The sequence below is a fragment of the Vicugna pacos genome, chromosome 8, assembly GCF_048564905.1.
Source record: "Vicugna pacos chromosome 8, VicPac4, whole genome shotgun sequence".
NCBI classification, from domain to species: Eukaryota; Metazoa; Chordata; class Mammalia; order Artiodactyla; family Camelidae; genus Vicugna; species Vicugna pacos.
The window spans coordinates 68,267,379-68,283,471 of record NC_132994.1 but is presented as its reverse complement, the minus strand read 5'-3'; the positions used below and the strand labels follow the sequence as shown (position 1 = coordinate 68,283,471).

General features: G+C 45.7%; 1 protein-coding gene and 1 non-coding gene across 9 annotated transcripts in view; one reads left to right on the top strand and one right to left on the bottom strand.

Moving 5' to 3' along the window:
- Positions 1-16,093, bottom strand: part of TIAM2 (TIAM Rac1 associated GEF 2) — a 205,950-nt gene that overhangs the window by 75,795 nt on the left and 114,062 nt on the right. For all 8 annotated transcript variants that reach the window (XM_072966082.1, XM_072966079.1, XM_072966083.1 and 5 more), the window contains 2 exons: positions 12,944-13,116; positions 10,609-10,833 (listed from right to left, as the gene is read on the bottom strand). In XM_072966082.1, the coding sequence (XP_072822183.1) occupies positions 10,609-10,833; positions 12,944-13,116 (398 nt within the window). The remainder of the gene's footprint in view (positions 1-10,608; positions 10,834-12,943; positions 13,117-16,093) is intronic.
- On the top strand, positions 7,408-7,480 carry TRNAA-CGC (transfer RNA alanine (anticodon CGC)). Its single transcript has one exon. It is a non-coding gene; the product is annotated as a tRNA-Ala (tRNA).

Below are 16,093 nucleotides of genomic sequence, written 5' to 3'. Positions count from 1 at the left end.
AGTTTAGCATCCAGTCTAACGCTTCACAGCACTTTCCAGGTCAGTCCTTGATCCTGCATAGATGATATTTTGAAGGATCTCCAACATTGAACACTATCTCCCCTCAGTCTCTCCCCAGAGAAAAGCAGTACAGATTCTGGCTACTCCCCAGCCCCGTCCAAGTTCTCCATATCTATTTCTTAGGAAGGTCATTGTGCAATTTTCCTACATGAAAGCAATACGATGGCTACAAGGTCTACACAAATACTGTGTTGATTCATCATTGTTTTTCAGCAAAACAACAAAGCCCCAGAGTGCACTGAAGAATCTCAGTCTCCGTAGTGGATTTAACCTCATTTAAGATTCTGTATGCCTTTATTAGAGATGTAACAGCCCACTGGTGTCAGCCTTGAGTCAATACCAGAAAGACTTGCTGACTTTTAAAAATGAAAATGCCCAGGTCCTCTGCTGATGCCCCCGCTCAGTACGCATGAGGCCCAGGAAAGCTGACATTTCAAAAGCACCTCCAGCTACCCTGGTGCCTGGCCTCAGTGAGGACCACTGTTCTAGACTAACGGGCCGTTCAAACTGAACTGCAAACCTCTTCTGGGTCTTGCATATTACAGAACTCTAGATTCCAGAAGTAATGGATAGGTATTATGTGACTATAAACTACACCCTCCAGGAGCTGTAAGTCCCAGCAAAACTAGGCTTCAAATTCAGTCTCACAAGTATTTTCTCCAGCTGATACTTGAAAACCCACAATGAGAAATACATTATTTTGTCTTCTAATAATACGTAGATGTTTCTAGGTTGGATACTGTATTAAAGCTCATCCCTCATTGATACCTCCATGTGAAACAGTTTATCAGATGCTTTCTAGGGGCTCAGGGTGCGGGAGGGGAGAGGAGAGAGGAGGTAAGTAGAGGCATAAGAGGAAAGAAAACCAATGAGGTGTTGGGTACCAGGCGGTAAAGAAGCCGCTGCCATCCACAGTAGATTAAAAAACAAAATATAAAATAAAACAAAACCCACATCTATGTCAATCACTACAGATTAGGGAAGATGACAACCTCATACTTTCACTGACTTCTGTGTTTATAAAGTATTTTTAAGAGTTTTTTTTAAACATTTTTTTATTGAGTTAGTCATTTTACAATGTTGTGTCAAATTCCAGTGTAGAGCACAATTTGTCAGTTATACATGAACATACATATATTCATTATCACATTTTTTTTCGCTGTGAGCTACCACAAGATCTTGTATATATTTCCCTGTGCTGTACAGTATAATCTTGTTTATCTATTCTGCATATGCCTGTCAGTATCCACAAATTTTGAAATACTTTATATAGACTGGGAGTATAAAGTATTTTTAAAGGCATCATTTAACGTATTTATATGACTGTACATCAAAGCATCACTGGAAGGAAAAGACAGTTCCATCCTGAATGATACACAGGGAATCTTCAAATTTTGTCAGAAACACTTTGATAGCCTTCAGCCCACCTAGACCTCTCCACCCAAAACTTGGGACAAAATGCAGGTGAATTCACAGGAAGAAAATGAATTCAGATGCTTACATGTGTTGAAGGGAAGAAGGGGCTGGGAGACTCCCACAGCCCAAAGCAGGCCTTCCCAAGATCAAGAAGTTTGCTAACATGTGATTCCGTTTCAAGAGAACTAGCATCTCAATCAACACTGCACGTTGCAGAGAAAATGTTTAACCTGAACTTAGTCAAAAACGCAAGTGAGAAGTTACTTCATGACTCCTCTAGTTCAGTGATGCTTCCTGTCTTTATCCTGATTGAGCCTCTGTGATGGTTCATTCTATGTGTCAACCTAACTGGGCCACGGGGGTGGCCAGAGTGGAGTCACACATTATCCTGGAAGTTTCTGAGGGTGTTTGGGGATGAGAGTCACATTTAAATGGGTGGACTGAGTGAGGCAGACTGCCCTCCCTACTATGGTGGGCCTCACCCAATTAGCCGAAGGCCTGGCTAGAGCAAAAGTCTGACCCTCCCCCAAGTCCTCCCCCTCCTGCCCAACGGCCTTCAAACTGGGATATTGGCTTTTTCCTGCCTTTTGACCTGAACTGAAATATTGGCTCATCCTGGGTCTCAAGCCTGCCAGTCCTCGGACAGAACCACACACACCACCACCTCTCCCAGGCTCCAGTGGACTGACTCACTGTGGAGCTTGGGACCAGCCCATCAACGTAACCACATGAGCCAATTTCTTATAATAAATCTCTTTATATATTTTTTCACCCATCCTCTTGGTTCTGTTTTTCTGGAGAACCCTGACTTATACAGCCTTCATTCCCATCAAGTTCTGGGGCAGAGTAAGCCACCATCAGTCACACATCTATTCCAAATTTCAAGGCAATATCTATCTTGTTTTCAAGGTCATGGTGCTTTAGAGAGAATCGGTCGGAGAAGTTAAATGAGGATCTGTGGTTGGATAAGAAACAAGGAAATGTTTGATTTTTCTTTCCACAGACTCATCACTGTTACAGAGAAGGACATGGAAGACAACACAGATGAAAGTACAGGGAGGGAATAGATTCAGATGCTTGGGTTACTTGGAGGGAAGAGAGAAGTATAAAGGCCGGACCCACAAGCTCAAAACAGACCTTGTAATATTGGGAAAGTCTGCAGACACACACGATGTGTTTGCCAGGGCACTGGGAACTACACCTTCATTTCTCAGCAGAAGTGGCTGACGCCCAGGAGGGAAGTGACTAGACCAGGCTCATGTAATAAGCTGGCCCCTCCAGGCTGGCCAAAGTCCAAAGCTGATCAGATGTGAACAACATGTGGGAACAAGCTTCTAGGGAGTACTGGCAACAGAGCCCTGAACCCCAGGCCCTCTTGCTCATAAGTAAGGTGTCTGCGCAGCATCCAGGAACTACTTAGCAACCTTCATGTAGATCCTCATCTAACTGTCAACCGTATTTCTCCCCACAAATCCCAGGGAAGACGTAAGATGGTCCACACTCCCGTTTGTGTAATGGTTTTGCCCCTTCACTTCCGATCAGCCTTAACATTCATGTTCAGCCCAAATTTAAAGTCATGTTAACCTAAAAGAAAAACATATTTTATAATTATCCCTCAAAAGATGAGATAAAGACACATTTTTAAAGATGAAAAGCAGAAAAGACAGTTTTGCACCTATTACACATGCTCCCTCAGTAAATTTCAATCATCATCATCACTAAAATAGTAACGTTACCTGACATCACATCTCTCAGAGAAATTCTGGAGATTTTTTTTCTAACGTTATCCAAACCAAAAATGCCCCAAATCCATTCCCTTAAACCAAGACTTCTTCCCCCTTTTATTCTAAATTCCATAGAAATCATTATTTGTCCCTAGATATTTATTTTTTAAGATAAATAATAGGACATGAAAATCAAAACTCAACTGCTATGTACATTGAGCTCTCATTTCTTTTAATGTCTGTGCACAAAACATACAAATGACATGAATGAAGAAAACTCATTCAAAGGAGGTTTTTTTCAATTATCCTTCAGTGTAAAAGGACAAATTACTGACAACAAAATTAAGGAGGAAAACTCTCATTTTTAAACACTGACACAAATGTAATGCAAGTTTCCTCTTTGTTACTAATACAGCTATATTTATTTAATGAGCTCAGAAGGGCTACGGTCTGCTCTAGAAAGTGGGAGGGGGAGAAGGCGGCTAACGCTAAAAATAACAGATGAATAAGTGATCCATAAAAAAGATGACAAGGACATTCCTGCCACACCCAACACTCCTAGAAAAATATTTTCTACTGCTTAGTCATTTGAGCACAGCATTTAGTCATTTGTCCATTTCTAGGTTGGTCCTAAAAGATAATTCGTTTTCCCTTCTTGGCAGAGCAAGTTGAAAAACTCCCATGCACTCCCTAGTATTTTCCAAGGACTAAAACCTGCCTCTGCAGAAGAAGCCAGCTGGTAACACAGAAGACACTGAAGTTAACTGGTAGTTAGAACAACCTGCTACAGTTCAGAAAATCAGTTTTGTTTTGTTTTCCCCTTTGAGATATAATTCACATGCTGTAAGATTTGCTTGTCGAGTATGTTTACAATAAACACATTTCCCATCAAATCAAGCTGAAAAATCCAAGTTACAAAAACAAGTAAATTAAGGATTAATTTCTACTTTGGAGAAAACCATTCATTACGTGGTTCCTTAGCACACAAAGCACGATCTGATTCACAAAAGTCTTAACCGAGAGGCTCAGATCTGCTCCTACGAGCGCAGATTTGTGTTCAAGTTCCAGCTCCGCCACAAGACAGCTGTGTGACACTGGAACATTCCCCTCACCTCTCCCAGAGTCTACCCACTCACCCATCAACTTGATCGTATGGAGTTGTTGTGGAATCATACGTGATCGTGGCCCGAGACAGGAGCCCCGAGAAGCAGAGCCAGAAACCATGAAAGTGGACAGCGCAGCAGAAGAGAGGATGTTCGCTGGGGAGTGAAGGAGCGAAGCCCAGGGAGAGAAGCCAGGAGCAGGTGAGGAGCTGGGGAGGGACTACTGCCGGGAAGAGGAAAGGAGACGCAGGGGCATCCACTCACTACCCGGAGCCAAGTACCAGCGAAACAGACAGGGCAACGTTACAGACCCCTTCGGAGCTCTTATTTCATACAAGGAGCAACCTTATACACAAGGGACAATGACAAAACAATGCATGATACAGAGAGCCCCTGAGAAGCACGGGCGTACAGAAGGGTCCCTGATGGAATGGGGGGAGGGGGCCCAAGGGCAGCTCCGTCCAGGTGCTAAACCCTTCATCACAGATGAGCCGGGGTGAGCCTGATGCCAGGGGTGGGGGACGGGGCACATGTCCTACAGATGTGTGGTCTCTGTGGGTCCTCTCTGCCCGAGGAAAAACCCAAAGAAAGAAGTGCAAGCACAGGAAGCTTGATGTTGTAGATAAAAGTCAAGGTGGGGAGAGGTCGTCAGGGACTTTATCTTGTAAGCAACAGGGAGCCACTGAAGGACTTGTAAACCCAGTAATCACATGGTCAGATACGCTATTTTTGTGGGGTGGGATGCAATTCGGTTTATTTATTTTTTAATGGAGGTACCGGGGATTGAACCCAGGACCTCATGCACGCTAAGCAGGCACTCTACCACTGAGCTACATCCTCCCCCTTCAGATTCACTTTTTAGACCAAAACACTCTGGCCTTAAACAGAAGATGTATCTGAGGAAAAGGTAAGCCCGGCAGCCTCTGCAGCCTGACAGGGAAGAGAGGAATCAGTCCTCCCTACCCCTCCCTCTCTCACCACCTGCATGTCATGTGCCTGAAACTTCAAACTGCCAGGGCGACCGCATCACTTCCGAGCACTCTGCCTTGGCTCATGCTGACCCCTGGCCTGGAATTCCTTATCCACTCCTCTCCTGACTGACTCATTCTTTAAGGAACAATCCCAGCATCCTTCCTCCAGGAAGTCTTCTGTGACTACACAGGAGGTTCAGCTTCCCATTTATGCTTGTCTTCCCCGACACTCTGGAATATCATTTGTTCTGAATTCATTCTATTATATGTTGAAATTATACGCTCAGCTGTCACCCTGCTTGGCTGAGAGCACCGTTGTGGCAAAGACAGCCTCTTCTTCGAATTCCCAGTCTGCACGCTCGCCTGGCCCAGAGTATGCACTGAACAAATGTTCCCCTCCTGCCCTCCGGCTTTGACCACCTCCCCTGTGCCCGCGGAAGGAAGCGCCTGTCTTGGTCCAGTGGCTCTGTCATCGGGTCTGATCTCCCGCCACCCCTGTCACAGATACCCTCCAATGCTTTATTCCCCGAGTGGCTTCCCCCCAACACTTACCCCAGATCACATTTTCCTCAAGGCTTTGTTCAGTTTGTTGCCTTCACTGCAGTTTCCAACTGTCTAAGTTCAATCCATCCTCTTTATATGATTTTGAAACTTTAAGCAGATATTTAAAATGAAGCCCACAGTCCACAAAATCCAGAGCAGTCCCAAACCCAGCGGCTGGGAGCTCGCTCCTCCCACCACGTCCTCCCCCCTGCTCTGCCCACCTCCCCCCTCTCTGGCCTAATTAACACCCTCCCACCCCCACCCCACCCCCAAATGGAGTGAGAAAGGGGCAAAGGCAGGCGGTGCATGGGAGTCGCCTGGGAGGAGGCCATGCCTGCCTAAGCAGGGTGAGGTTTTGTCCTGGTTTACTCGTTTGAGATAATAAACGGAAAGGAAAATAAAGTACTCACTAGACTTAATTTACAGCTCTTCCTCCCTTGATCTTCAAAAGGCATCCCACATGGGGACTGGCTGCACGATCTGCTCCACACTGGATGTGCTCAAAGGCTCTGCCCTACAGAGTCTCCGAAAGGCCCGGGGACAAGGCCATATGATGGTCTCTTTCAAGCAAAGCATGTCCCCACTCTTACTACGATAGTGCCTTTTTATCTACAAGGGCCTTGACAATGATCTCTTCCACCAAAGCACTTCAAAGAAAATCTGTTCCAGACTCTTCATCTTGCGTGATGTAACGTGCACTGTAAGTTCAGCCATTGTCAGGCTATAGATGACTATATGTGAGCGCCCCGGGATCTCCGGGGGAAAGCGCTCTGTAAATAAATATTTCTTTTATGGAAAATAAAATACAGTGAAGCTGAGATTTTTAAATGGTAATTGGATAAAGCATTGCTCCTTTAAAGAAGTTTTTAAAAGGCACTTTAGAGAAAACTATATACTTACGGGGTATTTGGGAGATCCCGTTCTTATTGATCTTGATCTGTAAATATCTTTGCCTTTGTAGCTTCGCAGAACGTTCTCCAGTCAAAAACCATCTCATAAAAGTAACTCTAATTCTAAGCATGTGCTTTTTTCCCCTTCTCTTTTGTGTCTACAAATAAAGAGCAAATAGCTCTCTTGACAACCATCTGGCAAACGAGTTAAGGGCAGCGGACACAGCAAGTGGAACTCACGTTACCCACCGCAAAGCCCTCTGGGAAATACGAATAAATACGAACAAATTACAATCTTAGCAACTGCCGCATTGGTAAGGAGAATATTTTCAGGTGGAACATCTGAAGATCAACCCGAACTGTTTCTTACCTGAAATTCACAAATGTGATAATGAGGTGAATGTGTCTATGGAAGGGGAGGTGGCAGGAGGGCAGTGGGGAAGGGGTGGGGGAGGGCAGGACTGAAATGAAAAATTGGCAGCATTAGGACATATGCTTAAAATAACTGATGTAATGACCCCGTCCAAGAATGCATAATGGGCCACAATTAATAATTACTCGAATTCTTTACAAGAGCGTCTCTTCAAGCCAACTAACCACCTTAGACCCTTGGATTTGTGCAGGGGTTTATGTCAAAGTAACTCCCACCTCCAAGAGAGAAGGGTACCAATTTTGACATTATAAATTTATCACTGGGGAGGGGGGCATAGCTCAAGTGGTAGAGCGCGTGCCTCGCATGCAGAAGGTCCTGGGTTCAATCCCCAGTACCTCCTCTAAAAATAAATAAATAAACCTAATTATCTATACTCCTCCCCCTAAAAAAGAAGCTGTCTGGATAAGTCACATGCTGGATCATCAAACCTGCACTCAAGTCAAGAAACACTAGAATGCCTAATAGAAATGCAAATTTTAAAAACAATTAATTAAGCATTTACCAGCCATGAAAAAAGGAATAAAGTTACATTTAATAAAAGTTTAAATTTTTAAAAAATGTTTGCTTGGACTTCTTGAAAAAGAATAAAAAGAAGACAACCAAACAAAAAGGACAGAAGCTTCTCAATGTGGACCAACCTCCCTTTCCTCTCCCTGGACCTAAACATCTGACAATATACAAGAACCTGAAAACTGCCAGTTGGGCATCCCTGCCGGTAGACTAAAGTATGGCTTTGAAGCTAAATTTTAGAGAGCCAGTGGAAGACAAAACCATAGCTTTCCCCACTACAGCCAGTATGAGACTTTTAATTGGGGCACCTGAATCCACAAGTTGCTGAGCTCCTGATGCCCGCACCTCGTCCAGCAGCCGTGACTCCATCAACCCCGCCAAACCCCTCCACCTCCCTCCATTCTCCTTTACGACTTCCTTTTCAGTTCCTCGTTAAAACTAGTTTGTAGTTTGTAGTTTGCAAGCCGGTACTCCTTAAACAAACAGGATGTTCTGTTTGAGGAAGGAACGTTTCAATTCAGGAACATAGGAAACTATCTTTGATAAAAATTATAGGAAATGATGCACTCTGAGAACATTTTCCATACAAATGGTTCAACTTCTGTCGTGTTACTCCGGACCAGGCCTTCGTAACTGCACACCCAGAGCAGGGCTGCTCCACCACCAGACGCCTTTCTCCACTTCAATCTGCCCGCCAAGCCACTGCCTGATTCACCTTCCAAAGATAACGCATTCATCATGCTTTTCACCCCGACTTAAAAACCTACATTCCACCCTTAGATCCAGAGGCTAAAACATACCTTATATCCCAGCCTTGTATTTAAGACGCTGAAAAAGCTGCACGAGAGCCTGTCCCACCAAACGGCCAGCTGTTCATCCCTTCCGAGCCCAGGAGCCGCAGGCCGGCCCTCCGTCACTCCTACAGTTGACCCTTGAACAGGGTTTGAACTGCCTGGGTCTCCTCACATGCAGATTTTTTTCAGCAGTAAATACCACAGCACTCAATACCACAGGACTGGGGTTGGTTGAGTACAGAGGGGCAACTATAAGGTACACATGGATTTTCGACTGCCGGAGGGTCACTGTGTTATTCACGGGTCAGTCAAACCTCCAAGCTGTCCTACCTTCTCCCAGCCCGGACTAGCTTTCACACGTACACACCTCTTACCCACTTTTTAAGTCCATGTCCTTCCAGGAAGTCTCCCTCCACTTCCTCAAGATCACAACACAAGCTCAACCCCTGGTCTCTCATAGTATTTGACGACTATGCCAGTTAGTCCTAATTTCTACCATTCTAGAATATTCTTTAGTTTCACATTTCCAAGGCCTGCTTTCTAACTAAATGATACATCTCTCAGAAACAGCATCCGTATCTTATAATCATTTTTATTTCTTACAGCTACTGGCATCTGTTGGGTATGTCAATATCTGAAGAGGGACAAATTCGTGAGAGGGAAGGATTGGGAAGGGAGAAAGACAACACAGGACATCAGAAAAGGAGAAGCAAAGATGGAACCAGGTATCATCAGAAGATCTGTCTCAACTGCGCCATCATTTAGAAACACCCAATGAGGGGGCAAGAGATGGGAATTACTCGGCCATTCCACTACTGCCAAAGATATGGCCCAAATTCTTAGTGGATCACAAATATGTCATTTGAATACACACCTTTCATCAGTTTCTTAAAAACAGTCAGAAATTTCTTCCCACACATTCTAAGTTCTCCACAAACATGCAGATGGAAAAACATTCTAAGCAAGATTATGTATCAAACACAAGTAGAAGATTGATAATGTGTTGTTTAATCTGTGATTTAAGTCAAACGCTACGGGGAAGATGCATCTAGTGGAGTATCCAAATTGTTGTATTACCATGGAATTTTTTAAAGAACCAGGTCTCTCTGGAGTAATGTACCCAGTAAAAAGGATGAAAATTCAGGAACACAACAACCCGTCTTCACCCTAGTCTTCTTCAAGTTCCCAGATCACTTGACATTGATTTTGAAGGGACTGTAGTGGATACTGTTGTGCATCACCCGACCCCCTTTTCAAGGAAGAGGCATTCTTTCCCTCAGCTGCTCATGGCTCATGGACGGGTCCCTCTCTGGAAACCAGCCTCCACTGAAGGCAGCTGCCTTGACCAGCTGACTGGTGTGCCTTGCTACAAGCAACTCTGAAAGGCCACCCACCCTCACCCCAGCTCCCGAGCCCCCGTGAGACGAGCTCGGCACAATTCAATGTGTCGCTCCTTAATCCAGCTCCCTCATGCCCTTACTCCTGAGAGCATTCTCATTAAACTCCTCACAAGCAAATCTCCATCTCAGTGTGTTTCCTGGGGAACCTGAATGAAGAGAGAGGTGCTAGAAATGTCACTGACACTTGTCAAAGTGTTCAGGTTGTCCGAGGAAAGGAAAATAGAAATGAAGCTACTTCCTCTCCACTAAAATCCAAACAGCATAGAAACTAGCTGTTTAATTATCATCTGAATGTGGAAACAGGCCAAAGAATGCATTTTCCTTAGTATCTTATAGGTTATAAACAGAAGAAAAAAATACTATTTTTTTGGAATCCACAGACTTGGGAACAGCTGTGTTACGCCAAACCACTCCTTCCAGAGCCATCCTCTGTATCAGAATCTCACCTGCCTAATCTTCCGGTAATTTTATTATAAAACTTTTGTTTGGAAAGCGGCAATATATGAGAGAATCAGCTAGGCAAGAAGGCGCTACTTAACCTCAGGAAACAAGATTTGGTCACAAGATGTTCCACCACACAGACACAGCCACCAGAGGCAGCGAAGCACATCGCATCACCCACATGGCAAAAGCGCAGCCAGTAAGTGCGGGAACCAAGAAGCCGCAGAAACCATTTCCCCCACGTGTGTAAGAAACAGCTCCCCATCGGAGTTCGCTGCGAGTGACCGGAGCAATGGGAGGAAAGGCTGCGAAGTGACCCGCACCTGGTTTTCGATGGCCTTCCTGTTCTTTGGGTCGCTCACCACGGACAGCTGCAGCTCCGCCATCTTCCTCATCTTGCTGTCCATGTCTATCTTCTGAATGAGGCTTCTGGTCTGGTTCTTCAGGAGCCGGACCGTGTCCTCTTTGCCACGCTTCTTGGCAAAAAGGGATGCGCAGGCCGAGTGGATGGCAGTGACCCAGTTCTCCAGATCTGTCTGGCTGGTGGCCTAAACCCGGGGAAGGGGGGGGAGAGAAGAACCAATTTGGAAGTGTTTTGCCACAAAAGTGTTCGCCGAAGCGGCTGGCTGGCTGCGCTTTGATGTGCACGAACCCCAAAGTCCCTTCACTTCATACAAACTGTTTGATTTTAAAAACACACCCAGCCACTAAAGTCAGGTTCCCAGGCTTCCTGGGCTCCAGAGGGCCTGGGGGAAACTTTCGGGGTCCCACATGGCCCCAGACATGATGGACAGACAAACCAGAAGCAAGCTGGACACCAACAACAGGACAGGGATAGGAAAACCAGGGTTTAGCCATGCATTATACATTGTGCCGCTCATTAAAAAGGCAGCTTATCTTCATGATTTTAATAGAATGAGAAAATACTAGGACTAAAATGTTACACTTTGAAACCTGGATACGAAGTTCCATCTGTCGTATGGACTCAGCCATGAAAAATAACAATGAAAGAACACTGCAGGGAGAACACAGTAAAAATAAAATAGTCGTCTCTGAATACTGGGACTATGGTGTGAGGTTTTCTTTTTCAACCCTTCAGTACCTGCACACACAATGACCATATACTATTTCTATATAAGAACATTTTAAGAACAGTAAAGAAAGTTTGAACCAAGCAGAAGGGACAAAGACATAAGAGCCTAAGCAGGTGGAAATACACGTTCAGTTTTCCCCGATGCCCAGAAATAACCAGACACATTCAGGCCACGGGGTAGATCCTCCAATGACCTCTGGGATCAAACAAACCTATTGGAAAACTTTCTTAAAAACTAAGGATATTTTGCCTGAAACACAAAATAGAAGATTCATTTCATACTGGCCCCTAAGTTCATGCAGATTTAACCCCACGTACTAACCTCTCCTACAATTCCGATGAACCCAGTGCATTAATTTGCTTTAGTGCATCACAGAAAGTTTAAGCAGCCTTTCTGTTAAAGGAAGGAAAATCCAGTCTCAGACCCTGACTCTTGTCAGCCAGGTCAGGCTGAGGATGGCAGTAAGGCTAGAGACCCAGTGAGCTAACCTGGTTAAGTGCTGGGACGTCCTATTGTGGAGAACACTTCAGAGAATTCTAGTTTCCCAAAGTCAGCCAAGAAACAGCTATGTTGTTCTGCAGGGGTCCTGGGCGCAGCCAGGCCCAACTTTAGCAGAGGCCTGCATCTAAAACCTACGAGGTTTTCTGTGAGCCTTCTGGCCGGATGTACTCTGCAGCCCAGGCTGTGTCTGCAGGCAGGACTGGGTTTGCATTGGGAGGTATTCCAGAAGCACACTTCACTTCCTGGCTGTCACCCCCACTTCTCTGGAGTTAACTAATAAGAACAGCAATAATATTTAGCATCTCTTTAGCACTTAACGCGTGGATATCATATTATTTATCTGTCAAGCAATCCTGGAAGCTATCAGGATCCTACCGATTGAAGGTCTGAAGCTCAGAGACGTTCAGTAAGTGCTCCAAGATGACACAGGAACTCAACAACAGCACCAGGACGCACATCTCAGCCTGACCTCAATACCGACAGCGTGACACTGCCATCCATGCTCTATGACGTCCCATTTGCCAGGACGACTCTAAGAATCATTCAGTAGATAATCTGACTCTTAAATGTCCCAAGGCCACTTCCACAGGGAACTGATATACAGAGCATTGGCCAAGGAGGGTTGTCCTGAAAAGCTCTTTCTTTCACTTCCGCTGGGATTCTTGGGAAGAACGTAAGGCTCTATGGTCCACATTCTCTGGGTTTCACTTAAAAAAAAAACCCTCCACTCTGGGAATTTCAGATCTTGTGCCACTAGACCATGAGCTACTTCAGAACAGGAGTTGCCAAATTTTCTCTTTGTTCCTGAAGCGCATCCCATGGGCTACAGCCTGGACCACCGTGGGTGGGCACCCCAGAAATGCTTGCCGCATGAATGACCACATCTGTGACGGCCCCACAGCACCTGGCAGTCCGCAGGAGCCAATTCTCTTGCTTAAACCCTAACGTCTAACAGCTTTTACTCTATTTCTTTGCTAAGTTGTGCCTCTTAATTCTGATCCTTCTCACCCTACCAGGACACAAGCCGTCGCTGCCTCTCTACGTTTAGAAAGCTCAGCAGTACCTGGAAAAGGTAGACGTCTCCGAAGGAGTTGCTGAGGCAGAAGACATTTTCCTTCTTAGGATGCTCTGGGACGGACTGCACTATGCTGTCTTCTGCAAACAGAGCACACCGAGGGGCACTGCTCTGATCCGTGGAATTCTTCCCGTAGGTCTCGTAAAACAGCAGCGTGCATCCTGTGAGAGAGAGAAGCAAAACGGTGTCCCTGTCCCATGTCCTGAGGATCTACCCAGGAGACGAAGGGGGGTGAGGGGAAGGAAGGGAGAGGAAGAGAGGGAGAAGGAAGGAAGGAAGGAAGGAAAAAACTGAATGAGATTGTTTAATACAAAAGGAAATTCTCGTATCCAAAATATGCCTAGTTGTGTATCCATCAACTCAAATGAAAATGAGATTTTTTTTTACAAATATAATACCAGTAATAACAATAGCAAACATCCATTGTTGCTCAGTCTGTGGCAGAAACTCATCTGGTCCCCAAAGCAGCCCTGGAAGGCAGGCAAAGTTATTAACCCCATTTTACAGATGGAAAGCTTGAGGCATTACGCCACTACGCAGGTCCCATAGCTGGACCTCGGTGCAGCAGGGATCTGAACGCAGGCACTCTGGCCACAGAGCCGTCCTCCTTAACCCCAACACCACATTGTTCAGGAAATCTGAATGTTGGAGGCAGAAGAAAATCCCACATTCATTAACTAAGGGAGCTTCTATACTTACAATGCATGGTAACAAGAAACTGAGGTCACCTAGGGAACTTAAGAGATGAAATGGTAACTAAATATCCCTGAATTGTAAAATATTATCCTAAAATGCTGCTAAAAGATGCTTGCTTGCAAGTACTTGGCTTTCCCTTAATAAGCGAATCAAGTCTTGTAGGTAGACGTTAAGGTTCTACTTTGAATATTGGATTGGAATGTCTTCTAATTAGATGTGATTTTTAAACAAATTCTAAAAAACTCACACGTATGTTCACTTGTTGACTATCCCTTAAAACCATCAACCAATAAAGGTTTCTGAGCACTTCTCGTGTGCTGATGAATCATGCGGTCACCATCTCTATAGGCTCGCATCCCTTGCTTCGCGAACACTTTCACATCGACTGTGAAGGAAGCCCCAGCCCGCTCTCACCTGCACTGTAGCTGAACGGGGTGCCCTCATGACTGCTTTACACTACTGTGTTATGAACCTTCATTCACAAAAGTTTAAATGTTTTGAAAACTGTCTCACTCTCACCAGTTTCATTTCCTCCTTTAAAAACAGATCTTCATGCGGACAAATAAGGTGATACAGCGGAACCCGGGTTGCACAGAAGCCAGGAGGGGAAACACGCAGGACCCCAGCTCTGCCCCCAGAAACAGCATCCCCAGGGAAGCGCTTCCTCCCTCCATGGTACTTTATGGTCTCGAGAGGCACTGAGCCATCTCCCCTCCCACAAACAGAACTCATCCAAACTGAGGCTGTGAGCCTCTTAGAACAAGGGAAAGAACAAGAGGTCGAGGGCCAGAGCTGCTGCGGCAGGTCTGAGCCCGTCCCTTCTTCCAACCACTGATGCACTTAGAAACAGGACACCAATCTTTCCAGCAGGAAGGCCCTTCTGATGCGACTGCTGCACGTGTGTGACGTGCCACGACCTGGGGACCGAGGACAGGGTAAAGGTCACCGAGCAACATCAGCTCCACCCAAGTTCGAATTCTTTCCGAGAGGCTGATGTTGACTTCCCAGTACCCCTAATACCGAGCTCCCAGTGGCCAGCATTTGAATCATTACATCTAGAGGAAATGAACACAGTCTTGAGCAGATGCCAAGATGCTGCCAACCCTGCCACCCCACCTACAGCAGAATGCAGCACACCCCGTGGAAGCGTGACACCGAAACAGGACATTTCGTTTTAGAGCCGGGCCAGGAAGTAAAACAATATGCCGAATTTGGTTGCCATCCAGTTGAGAGAACAGGAAATCCATCGCAAATCTCTTACATCGAGTTCAACTTAATCTGCGGCTCTGATGCTCTGATGCTGGGGCGGGGAGGCTGGTGGAAAGAGGCTGCCCCGTCAGTGGTGTCTCCTGTGCCCACCAAGTGCTGTGGCTGTCAGTCCTGCCCCGCCCCTGCCAGGAGCCAGCATTGGCCTGGAGGGTTGATGGTAGAAGTAGGAAGAGAAGGCAGATTAGAACAGCGCGGAAACATAAGAAGAGGAGAGGCGCTCTGAGCAGAAAGTGAAGGGAGAGAAATTAGTCTTGATATCTCCAAAGTCCACCTTTTCATTGACACCCACTCAGTCCACACTTATCCCTCCTCCCCTGTCACGGGCAGAATGACCATCATCCAAAGTTCCTGTATGAACCCCTCTCCAGACATCAGTCACCTGCCGTGTGTCCTGAGGGAAACCTTCAATGTCCTTGCCACCTACTCTGCCCAGGAAGTCCCCTGTGAACCACATGGAAATCCACTCATTGGAAAAGACAGATGGAAAGCTGAATTACCTTGTTAAAAATTTATTACATCCCCCAAACCCCAAAACAGCATCCGTGCCCTTAGCATACCTACACAGTCAGGGCAGGCAGGTAACCAGCTGCTTTGCTGCGGGCTGGCTGCTCTCTCTGAAGAGCACTGTTTCCACTTCATTCACATAGATACTTCAAGGGTAATTTTAAAATTCTGCTTAAATGTACATGCGTGTCTATATATACACATATATGTAAGATTAAGCCACATAGTTAAGTCCAAATACTGCAATGTGGATATTCTGAGCCAAGAAAGTTGAACTCAACATAATGAATTCCCAGAGGAAAGAGGTGTAGAAAACCACATGGAAAAGGTTATGCTGGGGGAAAAAACATCTTATCTTATGCCTTTCCGTGGCTGCACAGAAAACAAAGGGCTGGGAGCTTAATAACACTTACACCTACAAAGCACCCTTTTCCACGGGTCTCCAAGTGTTTGCAAGCAAGGCTACACGCAGGACTGCAAAGACAAGTCAGAACCATCCCTGCCCCTGAAGCCAGCAGTCAGGAGCTCCTGGGGTGGCTTCCAGGAGGGAAGACAGGGTCCCGGACATGCCCTCTTCCAACCTTGAGTGACACCTGCCTGGACCTCCCCTAGAAAACCTCCAACAACCTGGTGTTCCACAAACGTCTCCAGCAGCAGGGAACTCAGGAA